General features: G+C 57.9%; 1 protein-coding gene across 1 annotated transcript in view; it reads left to right on the top strand.

The window, feature by feature from the left end:
• CSMD1 (CUB and Sushi multiple domains 1) overlaps nt 1–22,643 on the top strand; it is a 694,425-nt gene extending 671,782 nt beyond the window's left edge. Inside the window, exons 58-70 of the mRNA XM_054719948.1 lie at nt 4,055–4,231; nt 6,038–6,217; nt 8,465–8,638; nt 9,149–9,322; nt 10,924–10,997; nt 11,288–11,399; nt 13,543–13,722; nt 14,973–15,017; nt 18,482–18,643; nt 19,072–19,184; nt 19,913–20,000; nt 22,102–22,234; nt 22,422–22,643. Coding sequence (XP_054575923.1) covers nt 4,055–4,231; nt 6,038–6,217; nt 8,465–8,638; nt 9,149–9,322; nt 10,924–10,997; nt 11,288–11,399; nt 13,543–13,722; nt 14,973–15,017; nt 18,482–18,643; nt 19,072–19,184; nt 19,913–20,000; nt 22,102–22,234; nt 22,422–22,581 — 1,772 coding nt within the window. The 3' untranslated portion in view covers nt 22,582–22,643. The remainder of the gene's footprint in view (nt 1–4,054; nt 4,232–6,037; nt 6,218–8,464; nt 8,639–9,148; nt 9,323–10,923; nt 10,998–11,287; nt 11,400–13,542; nt 13,723–14,972; nt 15,018–18,481; nt 18,644–19,071; nt 19,185–19,912; nt 20,001–22,101; nt 22,235–22,421) is intronic.
• The last annotated feature ends 1,459 nt before the right edge of the window (nt 22,644–24,102 follow it).

The raw sequence follows: 24,102 nt of genomic DNA, 5'->3' as shown, positions 1-24,102 counted from the left end.
CAAGCCAGGGGCGCTGCGCAGACACTGTGTCCTGTGCGGCCTGGCGGCCTCCGACGGTGCGCTGGGAGCCTGCATCCGCTCAGTGTCTGGGGATAAAGAATGCAGCTGGTGGCCGGACCCGACCCATCCGCAGCTCACTTAAAAGCCACCAGGACACACCCAGCACCTGTCAGGGAACCACATCATCCAGGACACGTTTCCTCCACACTGTCCAGCGGACAGTAACACACACCACTCAGAGCACGCGACCCCGTCAAACACACGATGGACGCTCACGTGAGAGGCCCCAGTATCAGAAGTAACACACCAGGACTTAAAGCAGGTATTCAACACGTGGCAAAAGACGTAAGTTAGAACCATAGACAAGGAATGTCAACAGAGAAATGAAAATAAGAAAATAAAATAAAATGGAGACTCCAAAACTGAAGATACATATTTCATATCCTATATAATAAAAGGCTAATCTGCAAATCGATCGAATGGCGGAATGACCAGTCACTATGATGCACACTGACCACCAGGGGGCAGACGCTCAACACAGGAGCTGCCCCCTGGTGGTCAGTGAGCTCCCACAGGGGGAGCGCCGCTCAGCCAGAAGCCGGGCTCACGGCTGGTGAGCACAACAGCGGTGGCGGGAGCCTCTCCCACCTCCACAGCAGCGCTAAGGATGTCCGACTGCCGGCTTAGGCCCATGGGGAGCAGGCCTAAGCCGGCAGTCAGACATCCCCTGAGGGCTTCTCGACTGTGAGAGGACACAGGCAGGGCTGAGGGGCACCCCTGAGTGCATGAATTTCATGCACCGGGCCTCTTGTATTAAAAAAAAAAAACTTTGCTGGGTGAGCTTAGCAACAGATTGAATTGGCAGAGGGTCACTTAACTTACAGAGGCGAAGGAAAGTCATCTAATCTGTAAAACAGAAGAGGATGGAGAAAAGCTCACAGCAGGATCATTTACTACCGGATAACATGGAGCAGTTTAATGCGCTGTAACTGGGGTTTTAGAAGAAAAAGAGTAACAACGGGGCAGAACAAGATTTGAAAACTTGTTGGTTATAAATGAACCAAATTTGGTGGCAAAATATAGCTCCCAAGAGCGCCACACTCCTCGCCCAGACACATCCATATTCTGTTCGGGACGGCCATTCACTCGGGACGGGGCAGTCTGAAATGGGTTTCCCGCGAGCACCTTAGCTCTGCAGATTTGAAACGTGAGAAATGAGAACAGTGAGGAGCCCTGTGTTCCGTGCAACCCCATTTCGGGGTGGAGGTGGCACGGAGTTCCGTTTCGGCAAAGCGTAAACGCGCTCACCGATTTGCTCAAGAGCTAATTGGGTTTCAGCGCACAGCGGCCCCGCTCAGAACATGCCAAGTGCTGTTGCGTGACATTGTGTGAAAGCCGGATGCAGGGGGACGACGGGTCGCTGACACATTTCAACACAGAAAATGTTTCTCAGAATCGACCCCCTCCAAACCTGCGTCGCTTGGAAATCGCGGGAGGGAGCGCAACAATAGTGTGTGTCGCACTCCGGGACGCGAGCAGCGACGGATGGTGACATGGGCCCCTCACACACACGGGAGACCTGCTGGGCTCCCCACTTCTCCTCGCTGTTCTCATAGGTACAGATCTCGGGGATACAGGTTTCCTATGAAAGGGGGTTCGCCGGTGACGCTCTCATTTCCACACCCGTTTGCCATAACCACATATTCCGTACCCCACCCAGGTGACCTCCCGCGCTGAGCGCCCGCCCAGAACCTCCCAGAAGCGTTAGGCCCGAGGGGGAGGTTCAATATTGTTAAGAGAAGGAGGAGTTCATGAGTCTCAAAACAGAAACCTCGAAATCCTTGGACATCAAAGAATTTGTATTTCTAACGTATTTTCACCACTTTTTAAAAATGTATTTTTATTTATTTCAGAGAGGAAGGGAGAGGGAGAGAGAGATAGACACATCAATGATGAGAGCGAATCATCGATGGATTGCCTCCTGCACGGCCCACTCTGGGGATCGAGCCCACAACCCGGGCATGTGCCTTGACGGGTAATTGGACTGTGACCTCCTGGCTCCTAGGTCGACGCTCAGCCTGCGCCACGCTGGCCGGCTGTTTTATCACCTTGAAACCTTGTTTCCTTTCGCCAGCGATCAGTCTTTCAGGGAGAGGCTGGTTAACAGCTTTCCATCAGCTCATCTCCCGGAGCCGCTTGCCTGGAAGGTCTTCTAGCTCCATAGCCGCTGTGCTTCCTCGCCCCCCAGGACACGGGGACGCCGCATGGCGTTCGGGTCAAGGGCCGGTAGTGATGATGGTGGTAATGAAACACGACAGCGCCGGGCGCCATGCAGACGTGACCGTCACCACATCCCGGCTTGCTTCCCCACATTTCACACGCAGATGTCATGTTTCATCTCACAGCCCCCGGGTCCTGCGCTCTGTCACACGCTTTACAGTACATGCACCGCACGCCTCGCTCACACTCACTCAGCCCGCGTGAGCAACGATTCAAACCCAGAGCTCGTTAGCAGCTTAGCGGCCCTCTTCCCGGACAGCAGGCGGACGGCACACTGCCGACGCCCATACACAAAGGGAGTCACAGTCACCAAACGTACTTTTTAAAACAGAGGTACTTGTCCTAGCCGGTTTGGCTCAGTGGCTAGAGCATCAGCCTGTGGACTGAAGGGTCCCGGGTTCGATTCTGGTCAAGGGCACATGCCCTGGTTGCGGGCTCCATTCCCAGTAGGGGGTGTGCAGGAGGCAGCTCATCAATGATTCTCTCTCGTCATGGATGTTTCTATCTCTCCCTCTCCCTCTCCTTTCCTCTATGAAATCAATAAAAATACATACTTTTTAAAAAGATGTCTTTGAAAGGGAACGTTAGCTTATAATTTCAAAATGCGTTGCTTTCCTTTTAGTAACTCTAAATTCAGTCTCCTTTCTGTCTTAGCAGCCGCCCTTTTGTCATGTGATGGCATGAACGTGAAAAGCAGACGTGTTCACGCTGCCTTCCGATCTCTCCTTTCATCGGCATGCCCCTCAGGAGAGTGTCCTTGTCAGAAACACACACACAAAACAACACAAAACAAGACACGCCTTTGCCGTTGCAGAGCCCAGTGTTTGAGGAGGTGTCCTAGTAGCTAGGGTGGAGTGCTCCGATGGGCATTCTCTCCCTGACAACACATTTGTCTCTAAATGAAGTGGCATGTGTTTCACCACTGAGCCATGCCTGCCAGGCCCTGTTATCCTATATAATAAAAGAGTAATGTGCAAATTGACCGTCACTCCAACACACAAGATGGCTGCCCCCATGTGGACACAAGATGGCTGCCACAAGATGGCCAGCAGGGGAGGGCAGTTGGGGGTGATCAGGCCTGCAGGGGAGGGGAGTAAGGGGTGACCAGGCCTGCAGGGGAGGGCAGTTAGGGGCAAACAGGCTGGCAGGGGAGCAGCTAGGCATCAATCAGGCTGGCAGGGGAGTGGTTAGGGGGTGATCAAGCTGGCAGGCAGAAGCGGTTAGGGGCAATCAGGAAGGCAGGCAGGCAAGCAGTTGGGAGCCAGCAGTCCTGGATTGTGAGAGGGATGTCCGACTGCCCGTTTAGGCCCAATCCCACGGATCGGGCCTAAACGGGCAGACGGACATCCATTGAGGGGTCCCAGATTGGAGAGGGTGCAGGCTGGACTGAGGGACACACACCCGCTCCGTGCACCGGGCCTCTAGTCCTATATAATAAAAGCCGAATATGCAAATCAACCGAACAGCAGAAAGACCGGCAGAACAACCAGTCACTATGATGCACACTGACCACCAGGAGGCAGATGCTCAATGCAGGAGCTGCCCCCAGCGCACAGGCCCCAGGCCAGCCAAGGCGGGTGCCAGCGGGGACCCCCGATCACCCCGCTGGTTGCCCCGCAGATCGGCCCTGATTGCCAGCCAGGCCTAGGGACCCTACTTCTGCACGAGTTTCATGCACCGGGCCGCTAGCCTTCACTAATGACCTAATCCATCGCTCTGATGCACTTCGGCCTCTCCTCTCACTGCCTCGGGCTGTCACTCTGTGTCTCTGCAGCTGTGTCCTGTGGGAACCCCGGCACGCCCACCAATGGCATGATCGTCAGCAGCGACGGCATCCTGTTCTCCAGCTCTGTGGTCTATGCCTGCTGGGAGGGATACCGGACCTCGGGGCTGACCACCCGGCACTGCACCGCCAACGGGACCTGGACCGGCACCGCTCCCGACTGCACAAGTCAGTAACTGGCCGTCAAGGTCAACTCAAGGGCAGGGCCATGATATGGACTTGACCGGGAGCAACAAGTTTGTTTTCAAGTGCCGTGCTGTGGTTTAATACAGAGAGAGAAAAGACTCACATGGTTCTGATGTTTTGACTTTCTTTAGTTGGTACTTTTAGATTCTTTCCTTTCCTTTCTTATTTATATGGTTGAAACGATGTTAAATGGCCAGCTGGACTGGACATTGTCCAACGGAGGCCACAAAACGCCAAGGTTTGTTCTCCTGTGGACCAGCGAGTCCGCAGGGAAGGAGGAAGGAGTTGGGTCCTCTTATCACAGACGGGCTCTCTCCTTGGCTTTGTGGTGAGATCGCACTCCTGCCTGGTTAGGGTTAGGGTCAGGGTTAGGGTTTAGATAAGGGTTAGTGTTAGGTTTAAGGTAAGGGGTAGGGTAACAGTTAGGGTTAGGGTCAGGGTTAGGGTTAAGATTAGGGTTAGGGTTAGGGTTAGGCTTAGGGTAAGGGTAAGGGTAAGGGTTAGGGTTAGTGTTAGGGTTTGGGTTTGGGTTAGATTTAGGGTTTGAATTAGGGTTAGGGTTAGGGATACAGTTATGGTTAGGATTAGGGTTAGAGTTTGGATTAAGTTTAGGGTTAGGGTTTGGGTTAGGATTAGGGTAAGGGTAAGGGTTAGGGTTAGGGTTAGGGTTAGGGTTAGGGTTTGGGTTAGGGTTAGTGTTTGGATTAGGGTAAGGGTTAGGGTTAGGATTAGGGTTAGTGTAAGGGTTAGGGTAAGGGTTAGGATAAGGGTTAGGGCAGGGGTCCTCAAACTTTTTAAACAGGGTGCCAGTTCACTGTCCCTCAGACCATTGGAGGGCCAGACTATAGTTTAAAAAAAAACTATGAACAAATTCCTATGCACACTGCACATATCTTATTTTGAAGTAAAAAAACAAAACAGCAAAAACACCCACATGTGGCCTGCGGGCCATAGTTTGAGGACGCCTGGGTCAGGGTTAGGGTTAAGGTTTGGATTAGGGTTAGGTTTAGGGTTAGGGTTAGGGTTAGGGTTAGGATTTGGGTTAGCGTTAGGGGTTGGGTTAGGGCAGTGATGGTGAACCTATGACACGCGTGTCAGCACTGACACGCGTAGCCATTTCTGATGACACGTGGCCGCTGAGGTGGCCGCATGCCGAGGATAAAACATTTGCTGCTCCTGAGGATGAAACATTTGCTGCTCCTGAGAATGAAACATTTGCGAAATAATGTTTTTTCCTCAAAGTGACACACTACCCAAGTTATGCTCAGTTTTTTGGCGAAGTTTTACACACCAACCTCAAAAGGTTGCCCATCACTGGGTTAGGGTTAAGGTTAGGGTTAGGGTTAGGGTTAGGGTTAGGGTTTGGGTTAGGGTTTGGATTAGGGTTTGGATTAGGGTTTGGATTAGGGTTAGGATTTGGGTTAGGGTTAGGGTTAGGATTTGGGTTAGGGTTAGGGTTAGGGTTTGGGTTAGGGTTAGGGTTTGGATTAGGGTTAGGATTAGGGTTTGGATTAGGGTTTGGATTAGGGTTAGGGTTTGGGTTAGGGTTAGGGTTAGGGTTAGGGAGCGACAGGATGGCATCGGTTCAGTACAACCAGGCACCGAAGGGATAGAAATCAGTGCTTCCCAACACTGGTCTGTGGGATGGCCAGAGGACACCCCTGCTGGGGCCATTCATGGAGGAGTCACTCTGAGTGGAACTGAGGGGAGGGACTGCAGAGAAGCCAGTTCTAATGAAGTCCATGACGATTTGTGTTTCTCTGCTTCTGCTCTGTTACCGCATCTCAGTCATCAGCTGTGGAGATCCGGGCACCCCGGCCAACGGCATCCAGTTCGGCACTGACTTCACCTTCAACCAGACCGTGAGCTACCAGTGCAGCCCCGGCCATGTCCTGGAGCCGGCCTCGGGGGCCACCCTCCGCTGCCTGGGGGACGGCGCCTGGAGCCACAGCATACCTGTCTGCAGAGGTGCGTCCCTGTGCGCGGTGGAGTCTCACACGGGGAGACGTAGTTTGTGGAATTGTGCTTTCCTCCATCTTGCACGAACGCAGTCCTCTGTGCACTAGGGATGCTTGTAAGTGCATTTGCAAATGGCAAATCACATGATTTTCCTATTTCGTTTTTTCCCTTTTTTTTTGCAAAATGATAGGAAAACATGTATGATACTAAATTGTATACATCCTGCTGTTAAAAGAATCAAAGTGGCGAATCGCCGGTGCAGTCACTGAGCCTGTTTCATGGGGACACCATGATGCTGGCCCCCCTGGGAGATTTCAAGTTTGAGGGGCTTGTCGTTATGTCGCCCCCACTCCTAAAGCCCAGGGAGGAATTCGGGGGAGCCCACAGCATGGAAAACAGGACCCAACTTCCTCAAACACTTAAAAACAGAACTGCCATTGACCCAGTGACCCCACAGTGGGGATGTGTCCAGGCAAACCCGAACACCAGTCAGAGAGAGTGGGTGCACCCCGCGTTCTAGCAGCGCAGTTACATAGCTAAGATCTGGAAACAGCCCGAGTGCCGTCAGCGGACGAGGGGATGGAGAAGCTGTGGTACCTTACACGGTGGAGTACTCTGCCAGCCGGCCACTCAGGTGGCACCTCCATCCTCCGCCGGTCTCCCTCAGCATCCTGGTGTCAAACCGGGTCCGTGCACCTCATGTCGCTCCATCTGGAGCCCAGCCCTCACCTCAGGTTCTTAGGGCAAATCTGCTGAAAAGATGGACAGACGGGTCGGAGCTTGAGTGGCCAGATCGGGGCCCATTCTCAATGGTTGGGTGTGCGCCCGTGATTGTGGGGGTTACTATATGTCTCCTCCCAGAGGCAGCAAGGGCGCGAGCTCCTAGGAAAGCACAGGTGAGGGAGGGAGGGCAGGTGAGGGAGGGCAGGTGAGGGAGGGCAGGTGAGGGAGGGAAGGTGAGGGAGGGCAGGTGAGGGAGGGCAGGCAGGTGAGGGAGGGCAGGTAAGGGAGGGCAGGCAGATGAGGGAGGGCAGGTGAGGGAGGGCAGGTGAGGGAGGGAAGGTGAGGGAGGGCAGGCAGGTGAGGGAGGGCAGGTGAGGGAGGGCAGGTGAGGGAGGGCAGGTGAGGGAGGGCAGGCAGATGAGGGAGGCAGGTGAGGGAGGGCAGATGAGAGAGGCAGGTGAGGGAGGGCAGGCAGGTGAGGGAGGGCAGGTGAGGGAGGGCAGGTGAGGGAGGGCAGGCAGATGAGGGAGGCAGATGAGGGAGGGCAGGTGAGGGATGGCAGGTGAGTCTCCTGCTGCTGACTGTCACTGGCCCCCCTCTCTAGGGTGAGAATTCAGGAAGCAGCTGGGTCTCAGGCAGGATGTGCCCCCTCCCCCATGCATCTTGGCCTAAGTGCTGCAGAGAGGAAGGCGGCGGGGGGCCCCCCATCGGCACCTGGGCTGGGCAGCCCAGAATACTCCAGGCAGAGACGGTTACCAGGCACCGGCTGCCCGGTGTTACCGAATCGTAACCATGCAAGCACCTGCTGTTTTAATTATTCAGAAAACGGGTCAACAGTCTATGTCTTTTAGAAATTATGTTCTATCTTTACTTTTCAATTTATTTTTTAATGTTTTTATTGATGTCAGAGAGGAAGGGAGAGGGAGAGAGAGAGAGATAGAAACATCAATGATGAGGGAGAATCACTGATCGGCTGCCTCCTGCACGCCCCCCACTGGGGATGGAGCCAGCAATCCAGGCATGTGGTCTGACCAGAAATCGAACCATGACCTCCTGGTTCATAGGTCGACGCTCAACCACTGAGCCACGCCGGCCGGCGATTACGCACTCCCTTTAAATGAAGAAAACAGTGCAGCCGCAGGAGAAACCCTGCCCGAGCCGCACGTACATTCACACGGCTGTGCTGCAGCCCCGGGACCCAGCCCGATCAGACGAGTCCATGGGAGCCACGTGGAAAGACTGGACAGGAGTGTCCCGTCCGTCTGTGGCCGAGTGTGTACGAGCACACGGCACCTCCAGTCCCTTTCCGGAGGGCGCGCGGGCCCCGCTTTTCTCCTTGATCTAAATCCACGAAGAGATTAGGGAGAGGCCGTATCGACTGGATCACTGTCCTCCTCACCCATTCTTTTCCTAAAACATGAACCCTGCCTGTAGGCGTCCCCTGAAATGCAGGTCGCGTTCCAGCGTGGGTCACGCGGGCGTGCGGCGCGGGGGGGTCTGGCGGGTCTGACCTGTGTCCTCTCCTCCTGGCAGCCGTCCTGTGCAGCCCGCCGCCCCCCGTCCCGCACGGAGAAGTGGAGGGCTCCGACTTCCACTGGGGCGCCAGCGTCAGCTACCGCTGCGCGGCCGGCTACCAGCTGTCGCACCCCGCCATCCTGTCCTGCGAGGGCCCCGGCGTGTGGAAGGGGGAGACGCCCCAGTGCCTGCGTAAGTCCCCCCACAACCTCCTCCGCGGGTCCCCTTTGCATCCGCAGGGGAGGGGCGTGAGCACCTGGGGTGGCGATGGAGGACGCGGCCATGTGTCCCTGATGACCAGGCTGGACAGTGCATGTCCAAGTGGACCTGCCACAGCCCACGGGCGGGTTCTGCCCTTTATTTATTTTTTAAAACACATTTGTATTGATTTCCGAGAGGAAGGGAGAGGGAGAGAGAGAAACATCAACGATGAGAGGGCATCATGGATCAGCTGCCTCCTGCTCGCCCCCTACTGGGGATGGAGCCCACAACCTGGGCCTGTGCCCTGACCTGGAATCGAACCGTGACCTCCTGGTTCATAGGTTGGCGCTCACCGCTGAGCCACACCGGCCGGGCGGATTCTGTCCTTTAAGCCGCTTACTGACCTCACGGTTGTACCCGAAGGTGGAGCAGAGCGGGGTGCGGGTCGCAGGGCACCTGGCCTGGGGCACCTCCGCGCTGACCCTGTGCTGTTCCCGCCAGCTGTGTTCTGTGGAGACCCGGGCACCCCCGCGGAGGGCCGGCTCAGCGGCAAGAGCTTCACCTACAAGTCCGAGGTCTCCTTCCAGTGCCGGCCGCCCTTCGTCCTGGTGGGGTCCCCCCGGAGGACCTGCCAGGCCGACGGCGCGTGGAGCGGCGTGCAGCCCGCCTGCATCGGTAAGGACCGCGACACCCTCGGGCCTTTGGGGGTGAGGACATGTGGGGGTACCACCGGGTCATTTGTGAGGGCCGTGTCTCCTGGACGGTGCCTTTGATGCCCTGGGTAGGTACCAACCGGGTGGGCGGCCCCTCCGTTAAGTCGTGAGTGAATTCGGAGTCCCGGTGCGCGCTGTGCCGTTAGCCCCACAGGCTCCTGCCGTCCCCGCTCCTGGCCACCACCTGACAGCGGCGTTCCTTAGGGGACCCGCAGCTTCCGGCAGGTGTCAGGGTTCCGGTTCTGGAAAGGACCACAGCCGGAGCCAGCCACGCCCTGGCTCTGCCCGTCCCAGCGCCTGTCTCCCCACTGAGTCCCTGTGGAACCCGCTGGGCTCTGAGCATTGACAGCCAGGGTCCCGTGGGCACCCAGGTCCCAGTGAACTCTGGATGGGAGCGAAACTTGCAACAGAAGAGACTTCCTCCGGGTCCCCCGTTCCTGGTCTGTAGAGTAACCCCCCCCCCTAGCCCCCCCCCGCCCCCGCACGGGAAGGCTCGGGGAGAAATGGCATTTGTTCATGTGAGCAACACCGACACCAGCCCCTGACTCCCCAACTCGGGGGTCACTGCGGCAGGCGCGGGGGCGTGGCGGGAGGCCTGCTGCAGGGGACAGGCTGCTGCCTGCGGGTCCGTGGGAGCGGCTCCTGACTCATAGACAGGCCCAGGCGTTCCTCGGGCACGGCCGACCTTGACTGAGACGCGAAGGCCGCCGCCCCGCCGCCCCGTGGGCAGGCTCGGTGCCCTCGTCCCGCTCTCTCTGGACGGCAGCTCTGGCCACTACACACATGCTCTCCCCGGGATGGTGTGGTTGGAGAACGTGTGTTTTTTTAAGTTCTCCACGAGCAGCCGCAGAGAATCACGTGGAAGAGCGTCCCTGCCTCCTGACGGCCCAGGGCCCCGTCGGGAAAACGCCACTGAGTCTGCCGTGGGCTTCCGTTCCGTAGCATCACACGTGTGTCCTCCGTTGTGAGGAGAATTGGTTTAAGTAAACGGACTAATGTCCCGGAGGACCCGAGGAGCTGGCCACTAGCCGAACCCTTAACAAACCCGGTCAGGCCGGTGGTTGCGGAAGATGGAGGTTTGTTAACCAGCCGGTCTAGGCCAGGGGTCGGCAAACTCATTAGCCAGCAGAGCCAAATACCAACAGCACAACGACTGACATTTCTTTTGAGAGCCACATTTTTTAAACTTAAACTTCTTCTAACGCCACTTCTTCAACATAGACTCGCCCAGGCCGTGGTATTTTGTGGAAGAGCCACACTCAGGGGGCCACAGAGCCGCATGTGGCTCGCGAGCCGCAGTTTGCCGACCACGGGTTTGGAAGGCCGGGAGAGAGCCTCGCCCGGGGCGGGAGGGAGAAGCTGCTGTGCGGTGAGACTGCGGAGCGGAGCGGGATAAAGCGCAGGAGGCCCCTCTCCAAAGAGCGCCTGGGCAGGCGGTGGAACAGCGGTTTGCCTCAGTCCCCATTACACACAGGGCGGCGCGCCTTTGTCCGCAGGCAGCTGCCTCAGGGCCGTGAGCCCCGCTGGTCCCGGCCGTGTTTAGTGTGTGACTGTCAATTTCAGATCCTGCTCACAACACCTGCCCGGACCCGGGGACCCCGCACTTCGGAATACAGAACAGCTCCCGAGGATACGAGGTGAGGCCTTGGTATCCACGTCGCTGTTCTGTCGGGACAGCAGGGCCTGCTCCTCACACATATGTCCATGTTTCCATGTGCCACGTCTGACTCATGCCATGTTTGCCCAAACGGAGCTCACGCAGGCAGGAGTCCTCGGCGTTTCAGCTGGACCCCGAGGTGGCCGTGAGCGCGTTCCCACGGGAGCGGCCGCGCGGGCTGCGGTGGGACCCGTGCCGCGGGCGCTCTGTGCCGCGGGGCGGTGGCCCTCGGGTGAGCGCGAGCGCCCCAGCCGTGTGGTCTCCCTCCAGGTGGGCAGCACCGTGTTCTTCAGGTGCAGGAAGGGCTACCACGTGCAGGGCTCCACCACGCGCACCTGCCTCGCCAACCTGACGTGGAGCGGGATCCAGACCGAGTGCATCCGTGAGTGGGGCCCGCAGCGCTCAGCCCCGATGCAGGAGGGGCTCAGCTTCGGGAGATAGCGAGGGGCGGTCTCGTGTCCGTTGGTTTGAGGTCTTGAACTCCCCACACTAGGGTTTCTCCGAGTTTAATTCACTGGGACCAGGGGCGGCGGCGTCTCCTGGGGGTTTGGAGGAAAGACCCTCCCGCAGCCCCGGCCGAGCCCCGCCGAGTCAGATCCCGGGGCTGGGTGGCGAGGCGGACAGGGTCAGGCTTACGGCCCTCCAGGTGTTCCCAGGCACCTGAGCTCTGAGGAGCCGCCTCACCCTCACTCCAATGGACAGCGCGGTGGGGACGTCACGGAGGGGAGGCGGGCCTGCGGGTGCCGCTCTATGGCTCCTAGTAGGGTTCCTTCCCATGGCCAAGGGGTAAACTGCCTGAGGGGATATGCCCCATAAATAACAGAACTGTTTAAAATGTGCTTTATAAAAATATGTGTGTGTATCTATACTAATAAAAAGGTAATATGCTAATTAGACCAGGAGACCTTCCAGGAGACCTGCCGGACAAAGCCATGATGGTAGGGCCGAGGCAGAGGCAGTTAGGGGCAATCAGGCCAGGAGGGAAGGGCAGTTGGGGGTGATTGGGCCAGTGGGAGGGGGCCAGTTGGGGGCGAGCAGGCCAGCAGTGGGGGGCAGTTGGGAGCAAGCAGGCTGGCGGGGAGGGGGCAGATGGGGGTGAGCAGGCCAGCCGGCAGATGGTTAGGGGTGATCAGGCAGGCAGGTGAGTGGCTAGGAGCCAGCGGTCCCAGATTGCGAGAGGGATGTCTGACTTCCAGTTTAGGCCAGACCCCTAAGGGATTGGACCTAAACCAGCAGTCAGACATCCCCTGAGGAGTCCCAGATTGGAGAGAGTGCAGGCTGGGCTGACGGACATCTCCCCCCACCCCCGTGCACAAATTTCATGCACCGGGCCACTAGTATATATATAAAAGCCTAATATGCTAAGTGTCTGACCTTTCGACCAGTCGTTATGACACGTACTGACCACCAGGGGGCTGATGCTCTGACCGGTAGGTTAGCTTGCTGCTGGGGTCTGGCTGATTGGGACTGGGTGAGATGGGCCGGACATGCCCTGGAGCCCTCCCGCAGTCCCTCCCTAGCTGGATCGTGCACCAGTGGGGTCCCTCAGCCTGGCCTGAGCCCTCTTGCAATCTGGGACCCCTTGGGGGATGTTAGAGATCTGGTTTCAGCCTGATCCTTGCAGGCCAGGCCGAGGGACCCCACTGTGCACAAATCTGTGCACCGGGCCTTTAGTATATATATTCTTTATTTCAAAGAGGAAGGGAGAGGGAGAGAGATATAGAAGCATCAATGATGAGAGAGAATCATTGATCAGCTGCCTCCTGCATGACCCCTAGTAGGGATAGAGCCTGCAACCCGGGCATGTGCCTTGACTGGGAATCCAAACCTGACCTCCTGGTTCATGGGTCAATGCTCAGCTACTGAGCCACACTGGCTGGGCCAAAGTTATTTTTTTATTTAACTGAATAGTAAATTTGCTACTTGCTTTCAGACAAAAATCATAGGCATGTCTAAACTCCTGTCCATCTGTTTGTGTTTCGTTCATAGCACTGGTCTTTTAAGGAAATTTAACATATTATCTTAATGGTAACCAAACGTGATCAGTATATTTCAAAGCTTTGGTTTCTAGTCTAAATTCCCACACATAAGTAATCACACATGCATTTGTAGAAGGAACATACTCCTATGTGTGTACGGCAGTTGTCAAAAGGAGGTTTACAGTTGTTTGTATGAAAAGAACACGATAATTAATGACTAATAATACAAAGTAAGCTGTGTTTTCATGCTCACAACTGGAAGCCTACTTTACGTGGAGAGAAGGAGAAAAGGAGACAGAGCGGAGAGAGGGGCAGGGGCGGAGGGGCGGAGGGGAGGCAGGCGGGAGCGGGCGCACCCGCCTTCATTCTGCAGGAAGCAGAGGGAGCGGGGTATGGCTGTTTGGGGGGGTACTGTGTTCCCTTCTCATTGTGAAGTGCCTCTATAGCCAATCCCAGGTGGGTGCCTGTCCCTTCATTTCTTTAGACACATGTTACCTTCCTCACGAGCCAGGCTCCCGTGTTCTAACGGAACAAATCCCGTTTCAGCTCACGCCTGCCGACAGCCCGAGACGCCGGCCCACGCGGACGTGCGCGCCATCGAGCTCCCCGCCTTCGGCTACACCTTGGTCTACACCTGCCACCCCGGCTTCTTCCTGGCCGGCGGCTCGGAGCACCGGACGTGCAAGGCCGACCTGAAGTGGACAGGGAAGTCGCCCGTCTGTAAAAGTACGTCGGTGAGGAGGAGGCGGACAGGCCTCCCGCCGGAGAGCGGGGCGCACCTGCCATCAGGCCGGCGTCCGGGTGTGAGCTCACGGGGGCAGCCCCGGGGGTGATGTCAGCCCCCGACCCTCCGTGCTTCCTGTGTGGGCCCCGTGTGGACGTGCGGGCAGGAAGTGCGTGAGGCTATGGGGGCAGAGGCTAAGGACAGATGCGGATTCTATGATGTGCGAACCACACGTTCACCCAAAGAGAAAGGCTATTTGGTTGACGAAAAGCAGTGCGAGCTAAAAGAAAGATAATACATATATTTGGAAGACGCATTTTTTAAGGAAAAGGGACAAATGTCACCAAGTACTTGGCGCATCTTAAACCAGACCCTGTGAGTTTGAAGACCACGAGCTGTTTGGTGGTGGAATATAAGTTGATGTGTTCTTGACACTGGTTCTACCTTTGAAATTGCAAAAGCTATTAACATGGAAACGTGCATTAACTGCACACAAATTTGCATATTTACAAGTGAGAGTCATAATTCTGGGTCAGACTTGATGAGAGCTGACCTTCCGGGTTCCCCACCCACCGTAGATTCTATGCGCATTGAGGCCCAAACGCCATGGGTAAAGGTTAGGGGCCGGACAAAGCCACCCCCTCAGGGTTCCTCTCCGGAAGCTTCTAATTCTGAGGTGAGGAGTCCTTAAGGCGCGTCCCCTGGCCTTTCTCTATCAGAAATAGAGGTGGACAGACTTAAAAATAGAGGTAGACAGACTTAAAAAGTGATGTGTAGTTTGATACGAAACTAGAAAAGCTAGGAGATTGTGAGATTGAGATAAATCTAACTTGATAGACCAAGTTCAACATCCTGCAAGAGACACGATTTGGTGGTATGTAATACTGACGTGCAGGTCATACGGGCGGGGATGCATGACGTCAAGGGAAGTCATGAAATCTTAGCTGTTTTGTTAACCTTTGGGCTGGGGGCAGCGTGTCCCAGACGGGAGTCAGACCTGGACGCAACCACCCTCATTTGCAAGGCTCTCTGTTGTAGCACAAGAAACGCAAACACACGTGTTAGGCCCGCCTGGTTTCCCGCAGGACTTTCCCTGCGGGGAACGAAGGGGTTACCATGGATACGGAGGAGATAAGCCGACTTTGTACACGCAAGAAATCTGGAGCAAGAAAGCTGCTTCAATTTGCCATTTTTTCAAACTTATTCCAAAATCACTGCGCTTGGAAATGACAGTTTGTCTCTTTACTTGTAGGTAAAGGAGTGAGAGAAGTTAATGACACAGTTACTAAAACGCCAGGTTTGTATTCCAGACCAGTCGCAGATTTCAGTCACACGCAGCGAGCGCTCCCCCGCACTCTGCCCAGCGGGCGCGTGGTGACGGTTTCCGATTCCACGAGCCCACCCCCAAGTTCATGATTCAGTTCTGGCAAACGCCAAGGCCACACCAGTCTCTCTCGCTGTCATAACCGTGGTCGGGGGGTAACAAGACGCTCGGGCCAGCCTGCGGCCTCGGCACGGCTTTCCTGCGAAGGTGCCTCGGGCATCCCGTGGGCAGAAAAGGACACGACTTTGGCGCTGGCTGTGGTATAATGGAGAGCCTTATAAAGAGGGTGGCCATCCTGCCGCCCACGGGCGCGGGAGGGAGTGAGGCGTGGGGCCCGCGGGCGCGGGTGGGCGCCGTTCAGGCGTGTGGCTCCGTGTTCTCCCCCACGCCTCCAGAATCCAGGCGTCCTCGGCCTCCTGCGATCTGAACCAGAGCGTTGTGTTGTGTGCGGTGCCGGCCTAAGGCACACACGGCCCATCAGAGAGCCCGTGCCCTGGGGCAGGCGTCCCTCCCTTCCCCGCAGCCTCTCTCCTCCCCTCCGGTAACTCTGGGGAAGATTTAAACCAGGCGTCCTCACACTACGGCCCGCGGGCCACGTGCGGGTGTTTTTGCCGTTGTGTTTTTTCACTTCAAAATAAGATATGTGCAGTGTGCACAGGAATTTGTTCATAATTTTTTTTAAACTATAGTCCGGCCCTCCCACGGCCTGAGGGACAGGGAACTGGCCCCGTTTAAACAGTGTGAGGACCCCTGGTTTAAACAATGCGACGTGCCCCGGGTAGTGTGAGTCAAGCTTTCACACAGAACAGATCCTCTTTGAGAAGATCTAGGGCCGGAGGGCGCTTTCCCAGCGTTTCCTTCCTCGGCTTGAGCCCTGACCTCAGACCTGATTCCTCCGCGGGGCCTCGAGGGGCCAGTGCGCGTGAGGCCGGGGTTTAGCCAGGGCTGTGCCACACGCGTCGTCCTCGGACGAGGCAGAACGTCGCGCCAGCATTAAAGGAATGTCCCCCGTGTACACACTGAGGTAGAACAACGACTTTAAGAAAATCCGGGCCGTTCTATCCCCATGTTATTTCCCAGTCCAGCGCCGAGGTCCACGCGGAGGACGGGACAGGCCTGTGGCTGTCGGTGCTGTTTCCGCTTGTTTCCGGTTGGAGATGCTGGACTATCGGCATCCTTTTTATGGGGGGGCGGGGGGTGCATGCCTGCTCATGGCCGCCCTCACCTCGCTCCGCGGCGGGAAGTGCTGCAGACATGGGGTCTTCGTCGAGGCGACGCCGTCTCCACGCCTTCGTGTCGCGGCATTAACCACCGGCCTCAAGGTCAGACGACAAGGACCAAAACGACCATCTCCCCGCGTGGCCGAGGGTCACGCCTGAGACAAACAGGCCGCGCTCAGCCCCGCCGTGCCCGCTCCCGGGCTCTGTCCCCGCCCCCAAGGCCAACTGCCGCGAAGGGTTGCAATCAGCCCCACCGAGTGCGTGAATCTCATCAGGGAGAGAAAGCATCGTGGTATCACCCTGTTGTTTTTAAATGTTTTTATGGATTTCAGAGAGGAAGAGGGAGAGACAGAAACATCCATGATTGGAGAGAACCATGGATCGGCTGCCTCCTGCACGCCCCTCACTGGGAATGGAGCCCACAACCCGGGCCTGTGCCCTGACCGGGAATCGAACCGTGACCGCCTGGTTCCTAGGTGGACGCTCAGCCACGGAGCCACGCGGCCGGGCTTGGTGTCGTTTTACAGGCTGTTGATGTGGACAGAGGAGACGCAGTCACGTGGGCACGCTGGCTCACGGCCCGCGGCTGCCGATGCAGGAGGCAGCGATCGGGCCCCTGCTCAGTAGGCCTCAGGCCGTGTGGCCGCCTCCGCCTGCATCTGTTTAACTCCTTCCTCAGGTGGTCGTGGCAGGGGGTCGGTCTGCTCGGGGCCCTGTGCTGTGGCCGTGTCAGGGGCCGCCTGTCCGGGAAGGCGGGGAACGGCCGAGGGGACAGGGAGCGAGGCGGCACACGGCTCCGTGTCTCCGTGTCCTCGGCGTGCGTAGCTCTAAGCCAGGGATGGGTACGTCTGGGCCCCGGGCCGGGCAACACCCGCGAAATCCCGTGGCCTGGCCCTGCCAAGCATCAGGGTGAGTTAGTTAATGTTGGGCCGCACAGAGCGGCTCGTGTTTAAGGGGAGGGTTTGTGTGGCGGCCTTGCAGCGCGAAGGCCCCGCCCTGTGCTACGTGGACGGTGCGTTCTGAGGGCGTCCGCTCACCGTGGGTCTCGGTAATGAGCCGGCGTGGGCCCCTCCGGGCAGGAAGCCGGGGACGGGGCGCCATCGGCCCAGCTCGCGGCAGCGGCCCGGGGTGCGTCTGACGTGGTGAGAGCGGCGGTGTTTCGTACACGTTTGCCAGCAGAAGTGTGGGAAAGTGGGGTTAATTTTCATAACCAGCGGGGGAAAGAGAATATTTCAATAACCACTGCCACTTCTCCTGACCCAGGTGAATTTTAAAGTTTTAAAAGACATTTTGCCTTTCTTTCTGAATTGTGTGTGTGTGTGTGTGTGTGTATACACATATAGATGCATACCATATATATAGATATATAGATAAATAGATATATAGATTTATAGATATATAGATAAGTAGATATATAGATAATAGATATATAGATTTATAGATATATAGATAAGTAGATATATAGATAAATAGATATATAGATATATAGATAAATAGATATATAGATTTATAGATATATAGATAATAGATATATAGATTTATAGATATATAGATAAATAGATATATAGATTTATAGATATATAGATAAATAGATATATAGATAAATAGATATATAGATTTATAGATATATAGATAAGTAGATATATAGGTAAATACGTGACACCATTGGGTCTGACTTCTTACCAGTGGCGGGATGCCCTCACACGGAGAAGAGAGGAGAGGAGGGGGGAGGGAGGGGGATGGTGAGAGCGGCTCAGTGTGTAGATAAAGACCTCAGGAAGCAGAGCCGGGTCCTCCTAACGGGCCGGTTCCGAGCGGGGCTGCGAGACTCAGGCTGTGAGGGCAGGAGACCCGACCCCTGTCACCGTCAGCCCCCTGAGCCCCCTGCCCTTCAGCGTGGAGCTGGATGCTTTAAAATATCAGCCATGATTCCCTGGGCAGCTTAACACACTTCTTATTAAGCCCGATGAACTCTAACCATTGAGCCGCCTCGGCACACCCTCCGCGGGCCGGCTCGGCATCTGGAATTCTTCTCCCCCGAGTGACAGGCACGAGCTGGCCGCCCGCCGGGTGCACTTGGGTCTTACATCTGCACGCGGGGCGGGGCCCTGGGGTCGCCGTCCTCACCCTCGTGCCCGGCTGTGCGCACGCCGCCTGCTCGGCTGTCACCCCGCGCTCACGGCTCTGCGCCGCTCACCCCCGTGTCTCCGCCCGCAGTTCCCTCCGACGTGTTCTTCGTGGGCTCCGTGTGGAGGGGGCACTACGAGCACCGGGGCCAGCGGCAGCCGGCCACGCTGACGGTGGACAGCTTCAACGCCTCCCGCAGCCGGGTGAACGCCACCTTCGCCGCGGCCGCGCAGGGGCAGCTGAGGCTGACAGGTAGGCGCCCGAGGGCCACGGACAGACGGACCCCTCCCAGCGCAGGGCCGGCTCCGCGTGCGACCTCGGGTCAGCGCGGGGAATGGAAAGGTCGCCAGCCAGTCCGGCCGGCGTGGCAGTGAGTGAGCATCGACCCATGACCCAGGAGGTCAGGGTTCGATTCCCGGTCAGGGCACAGGCCCGGGTTGCGGGCTCCATCCCCAGTGGGGGGCGTGCAGGAGGCAGCCGACCCACGGTTCTCTCATCATGGATGTTTCTCTCTCTCCCTTCCTTCCTCTCTGAGACCAGTAACAACTTAATTTTAAAATAACAATCACAATTTCTCTTCTCTGTGACTTGTCACCGCTGAACCGCATTCCACCCCGGGGCTGCCGGCCTGAACCCCTGGCCCGTGCGCCCCGAGACACGCGCCCCTGCGCTCTCCCCAGGCGTCTACAAGAAGGAGGAGGCCCACCTACTGCTGAGGGCCTTCCAGACGAAAGGGCCGGCGGACGAGTTTGTCAGCAAGTTCGACGGCGACCCCTGGGGCCTGGACGGCTACGTGAGTGTCCCTGTGATGGGGGGCGGGACGCGGTTCTGAGTGTCACTGACTGCAGAGGCGTGGCGGCCGGGGACACGTCCGAGAGGAGCGTGAGGAGGAGGGGGGTCAGTGCTGACAGCCCGGCCCAGCTCGCTTTGGATTCCAAAATTAATAGAATTGAAGGCATCCGACCAGAATCCCCCCGGCGGCCTCGGGCCCTCGCTCCACGCTGCACATGGCGTAGGCCCGGCCCGTGCTCACGGCCCCGATCGCCCCTGAGAGTGGCCACACGCTTTCCGAGGCCTTCGGTGGCCGCACGGAACGTTCTAGCAATCCGTTCCCAGACAAGCAGGGGTCGTCGCCGCCCTCTCTGCACGTGAGCCACGTGTGCCCCATTCGCTGTCTGACTCGGCACAGGCCCACTGGTCCTCGGCCCTGGGTCGTGGCAGGAAGCGGGTGTCGCGTCCCGGGGTTCCGTGGGAGCCCAGGGTCTGTCCCCTGCACAGGGGATGGCGGGACGAGCAGTAGGGCGTCCCTGACCACCACGTTGGCGCCCACAGTGAGCGGGGGTGGGCGTGGGCTGCAGTCACAGCGTGTGTCTGAAGGGGAGCCAGCCGGGAAAGTTCCACCCGAGGAACGGCGGCCACGAAGGCGTCTCGCCTGTGACCCCTGAACCGGAGAGCAGCAGCCGTTCGGGGCGAGGAGGGCCTCTCAGTCCCGCTGTCTGTTCCTTCCTGTTCGCCCCCCAGGTCTCCTCGGGGCTCGAAAGAGGAGGGTTTACCTTCCAAGGTGACGTGCGTGGGGAAGACTTCGGGAAGTTCAAGCTCGAGAGGCAAGGTGAGCGGCCCGGCCTTCCTGGGGGGGGAGGGGGGGGGCCAGGTTGGCCTGCACGGGGTTTCGCTGAGAAATGATGAAACGGCCAGGACTCCGAGAGGAACAGACAGAATGGGGGTGACAAGCATGTGTGAGAGCCGAACACACTGGAGTCTAGTTCCTCTCATAGGAACAAGCCATGCGGCTTGGGAGCACAGCGCCCCCTGAGGCCCGTGGCGGTAATACCTCGTGATGCTTGTCATGGATGAATCCCTGGCCCCTGGTGAGATCTTTATCAAGCTGCGGGATTCCCAGGGGAAGGCACCCACCTGTATATCATCATACTTCTTAAAAAACCCGAATCAAAGAAGTTAATTAACCACAAAATACTGTCATTCCTCCGCCATTCCAAACTCGGTACTTTTAGGTGGAAGGGTGTTGCACGTGGTGTCAGCCGTGGCTGCGGTGCTGTGTGAAGCTGGGCCACTGTATGTGTAGGTGATGGAATAGAGCAGAAGCGTGAGAGCTGCAGAGCGTGAGAGCTGCGTGTGTTAGAGTGTGGGCGCATCCTCTCTGGCTCCAACCAGATGTGTCGTTAGCTGCCTGCTCCTGCCCTGGGCACATGCCCCATGACGTCCTCCCAGGCAGGCCCCCCGACTGTAGGTGTCGGAGCTCGGTCATCGGAGGACCCGACCTGGACCCTCCCTTCGCTACGGCCAGCTCCCTCTGCAGGTCCCCATGTCATTCTAATCCAACAAAACACCAGCTCGATTTAATGCGTGACCTTCACTATCGTGTGAGGACAAGCTTATGGTCAGGAAAAGCAATTTGCTTCACAGAATGATCTGAACCACAAGCGAGTCTTCCACTCAAGGAACGAGGAAAGTCTGAGTGTAAGGATTGATGGAAACACGCCCATTCAGTTCACAGTTATGGCCAAGCCCTGTTGTATGGATAAAGCCAACAACCTCTTCATTGTCTCAGCCAGTAGAGGGCCCGGAAAGCAGGGATTATCATAAGGGGCCTGAACTGAGGTGGCTGGCGGGACCTCTCATGCTAAGACACAGGAGCGCTAGCTGTGGCATCTTCTGGTGGGCGAGGTGGGACTTCTGAGACCCACCCGTGCACGCAGGCCCGCTGAGGTGGAGCTGCGTTCCTCTTTGAGAGCTGCTGAGCTCTGTCGTGGGTTTTGAAATCCACACCCACGCTCACACGTTGGGAACGCGCCACTTCTGCACAGAGACCTGGGCATTCAGGCCCTTCCGTGACCTGCATTGCGGGTCCAAGCCGAGGACAGGAGAGGACAGCAACTGTGCCCGCGTCCGCAGAGGTGACGCCACAGGGGCCGCTGCGAAGGCAGGCGGCGGAAGCCACGAGCACAAGTCCGCATGTGAGACCCTTCGCTTTGCTCGGCGGGAGCGGGAGGGCCATAGGGCGCCCGGCTGGCCTCAGGAGGAGGCAGGGTCTGCGTCCTGGTCAGGAAGACGGCCATGAACTAAAGTCTTTCCGAATGAGTGCCAGTCGGTCCTTACGGACTTCAACTCCTGCTTCTTGTAGAATTTGCTTCCATTTATAAAATGCATCCCGCGTGTGTGAGCGTGAGGGCATATCCCGCGTGTGTGAGTTTGAGCGTGAGGGCATATCCCGCGTGTGTGAGTGTGAGCGTGAGGGCGTGTCCCTAAAATGCACCCCGCGTGTGTGAGTGTGAGTGTGAGCGTGAGGGCGTGTCCCTAAAATGCATCCCGCGTGTGTGAGTGTGAGCGTGAGGGCGTATCCCGCGTGTGTGAGTGTGAGCGTGAGGGCATATCCCGCGTGTGTGAGTGTGAGCGTGAGGGCGTATCCCGCGTGTGTGAGTGTGAGCGTGAGGGCGTATCCCGCGTGTGTGAGTGTGAGCGTGAGGGCATATCCTGCGTGTGTGAGTGTGAGCGTGAGGGCATATCCCGCGTGTGTGAGTGTGAGCGTGAGGGCATATCCCGCGTGTGTGAGTGTGAGCGTGAGGGCATATCCCGCGTGTGTGAGTGTGAGCGTGAGGGCGTGTCCCGCGTGTGTGAGTGTGAGCGTGAGGGCATATCCCGCGTGTGTGAGTGTGAGCGTGAGCGTGAGGGCGTGTCCCTTTCTCTTCCAGACGCCCTGAGCTCCGACCAGGACGCTGCGCACCGCCACCCGGGCACCAGCAGTGGCTCCGTCGCGGCCGCCATCCTGGTCCCGTTCTTCGCGCTCATCTTGTCAGGGTTTGCGTTTTACCTCTACAAACACAGGTGAGACACGCCTCTGTGTGCCCACGTGGCGATCGTAAGTGCTGGTGTGATGCGTGCCCATCCTCACACTCACATGCACGTGCATCTGCCGTCGCTGTGCCTGCCGTGTGCTCCCCGACATGGAGAATGCTCGCTGTTTGTTCTGGAAACCAGGGCCCCGATCACCTCTCGCCTCTTTTCCTCTTAGAACGAGACCAAAAGCTCAGTACAACGGCTACGCCGGCCACGAGAACAGCAACGGGCAGGCTTCCTTCGAGAACCCCATGTACGACACAAACTTAAAGCCCACGGAGGCCAAGGCCGTGCGCTTCGACACGACGCTGAACACGGTGTGCACCGTGGTGTAGCCTCCGCGGGACTGGACCATAGCCATACCTCGGACGGGCAAGCCTGACTGGTGCCGTGGCCCTCCCCCGGCTTGGCCGCAGCCACCCTCCACATCTCCTTCCGGTCCACGCAGCGGGCTGTCCACGGAGCGGGCAGGTGTCCACGGAGCGTGCAGGAGTCCACGGAGCAGGCAGGTGTCCACGGAGCGTGCAGGAGTCCACGGAGCAGGCAGGTGTCCACGGAGCGTGCAGTGTCCACGGAGCACGTGGGATGTCCATGGAGCGTGTGCAGTGTCCACGGAGCACACGGGCTGTCCACAGAGCGTGCAGCTGTCCACAGAGCACGTGGGGTGTCCACAGAGTGTGCGGGCTGTCCACAGAGCACGTGGGATGTCTATGGAGCATGTGCAGTGTCCACGGAGCACACGGGCTGTCCACAGAGCATGCAGGTGTCCACAGATCGTGCAGCTGTCCACAGAGCACGTGGGGTGTCCACAGAGTGTGCGGGCTGTCCATGGAGCGTACGGGTTTCCATGGAGCGTGAGGGTGTCCACAGAGTGTGTTGGTGTCCATGGAGCGTGTGGTTGTCCAAGAGCGTGAGGGTGTCCACAGAGCGTGTGGGCGTCCACAGAGCGTGGAGAATCTTCTGAGCACCGACCACCTGTCCCTTCATCCTCACCGTGGAGTCTCTTTTCCGGCTTTGCCTGCCTGGGGTCACGCCACCCCACTGTACTCACTGCCTCCGACCGCCCACGTCCGTGAGGCGGGAGCCCTCCAACGCGCCTGGGCCCCGGACACAGCCTCCGGCGGCGGCACCACATGTGTGGGCGCCTTTCTAGCCCCATGAACACAAGGACTCGGCAAAACAGCTCTCTTGACGGAGACACTTCCCGGCGCTGCACACGCCTGCACACGCCCTGCCGTCCTTCTGACCCGCCTAACCGCCGGGCTCCCAGCTGCGCTCCGTGTCCCCGGGGCCGTCCTCACATCTCCCGTCAGCCGTCCTGTTGCAGAATTTTTGATGCACAATTTTTTGCACTAGTGTGTGATGGGTGACTAAGATTCTGATAAAAATATACTATTTACAGGGTCTGTACACCCCCCATTGTACATACGCACCCTCTCATCTCGAAGCTGAATGTCCCGCCCTGGGGTGAGGGGGGTGTGAGCGCAGAGAGAGGCCCCAGCGGGCACAGGTGCCGGGACGCGGGCGTGGAGGGAGGCGGTGCTGCTGCTCCAGCTGCAGCCGGGCGGGGTCTGAGCACACGGAGGCCGTCTATTCCCCACACGTTCCCCCCGCCCGTCGCCGCCCAGGCGTGTCCATAGCAGGTGACGGCATGCTGTCCGCCTGTGCGCGTGCGAGCAGTCCTTTATCTCAGCGGCTCGCGGGGTGTGGCTGGGGCTCCGGGGCCGTCTCCCCCACACTGTGGGTCCTCTGGCTGTGCCCCCGCCGTGGTGCGGTGAGGACAGGACGCCCCGGAGCTGGCCCGGGGCCTGTGCAGGCAGAGGGCCCAGCGCTTCCGGTGTGGGGGGGGGGGGGCA

This window comes from Eptesicus fuscus, chromosome 8 (assembly GCF_027574615.1).
Source record: "Eptesicus fuscus isolate TK198812 chromosome 8, DD_ASM_mEF_20220401, whole genome shotgun sequence".
NCBI classification, from domain to species: Eukaryota; Metazoa; Chordata; class Mammalia; order Chiroptera; family Vespertilionidae; genus Eptesicus; species Eptesicus fuscus.
Note: the sequence above shows the minus strand (reverse complement) of the source record. Positions and strands in the feature narration are given on the sequence as shown.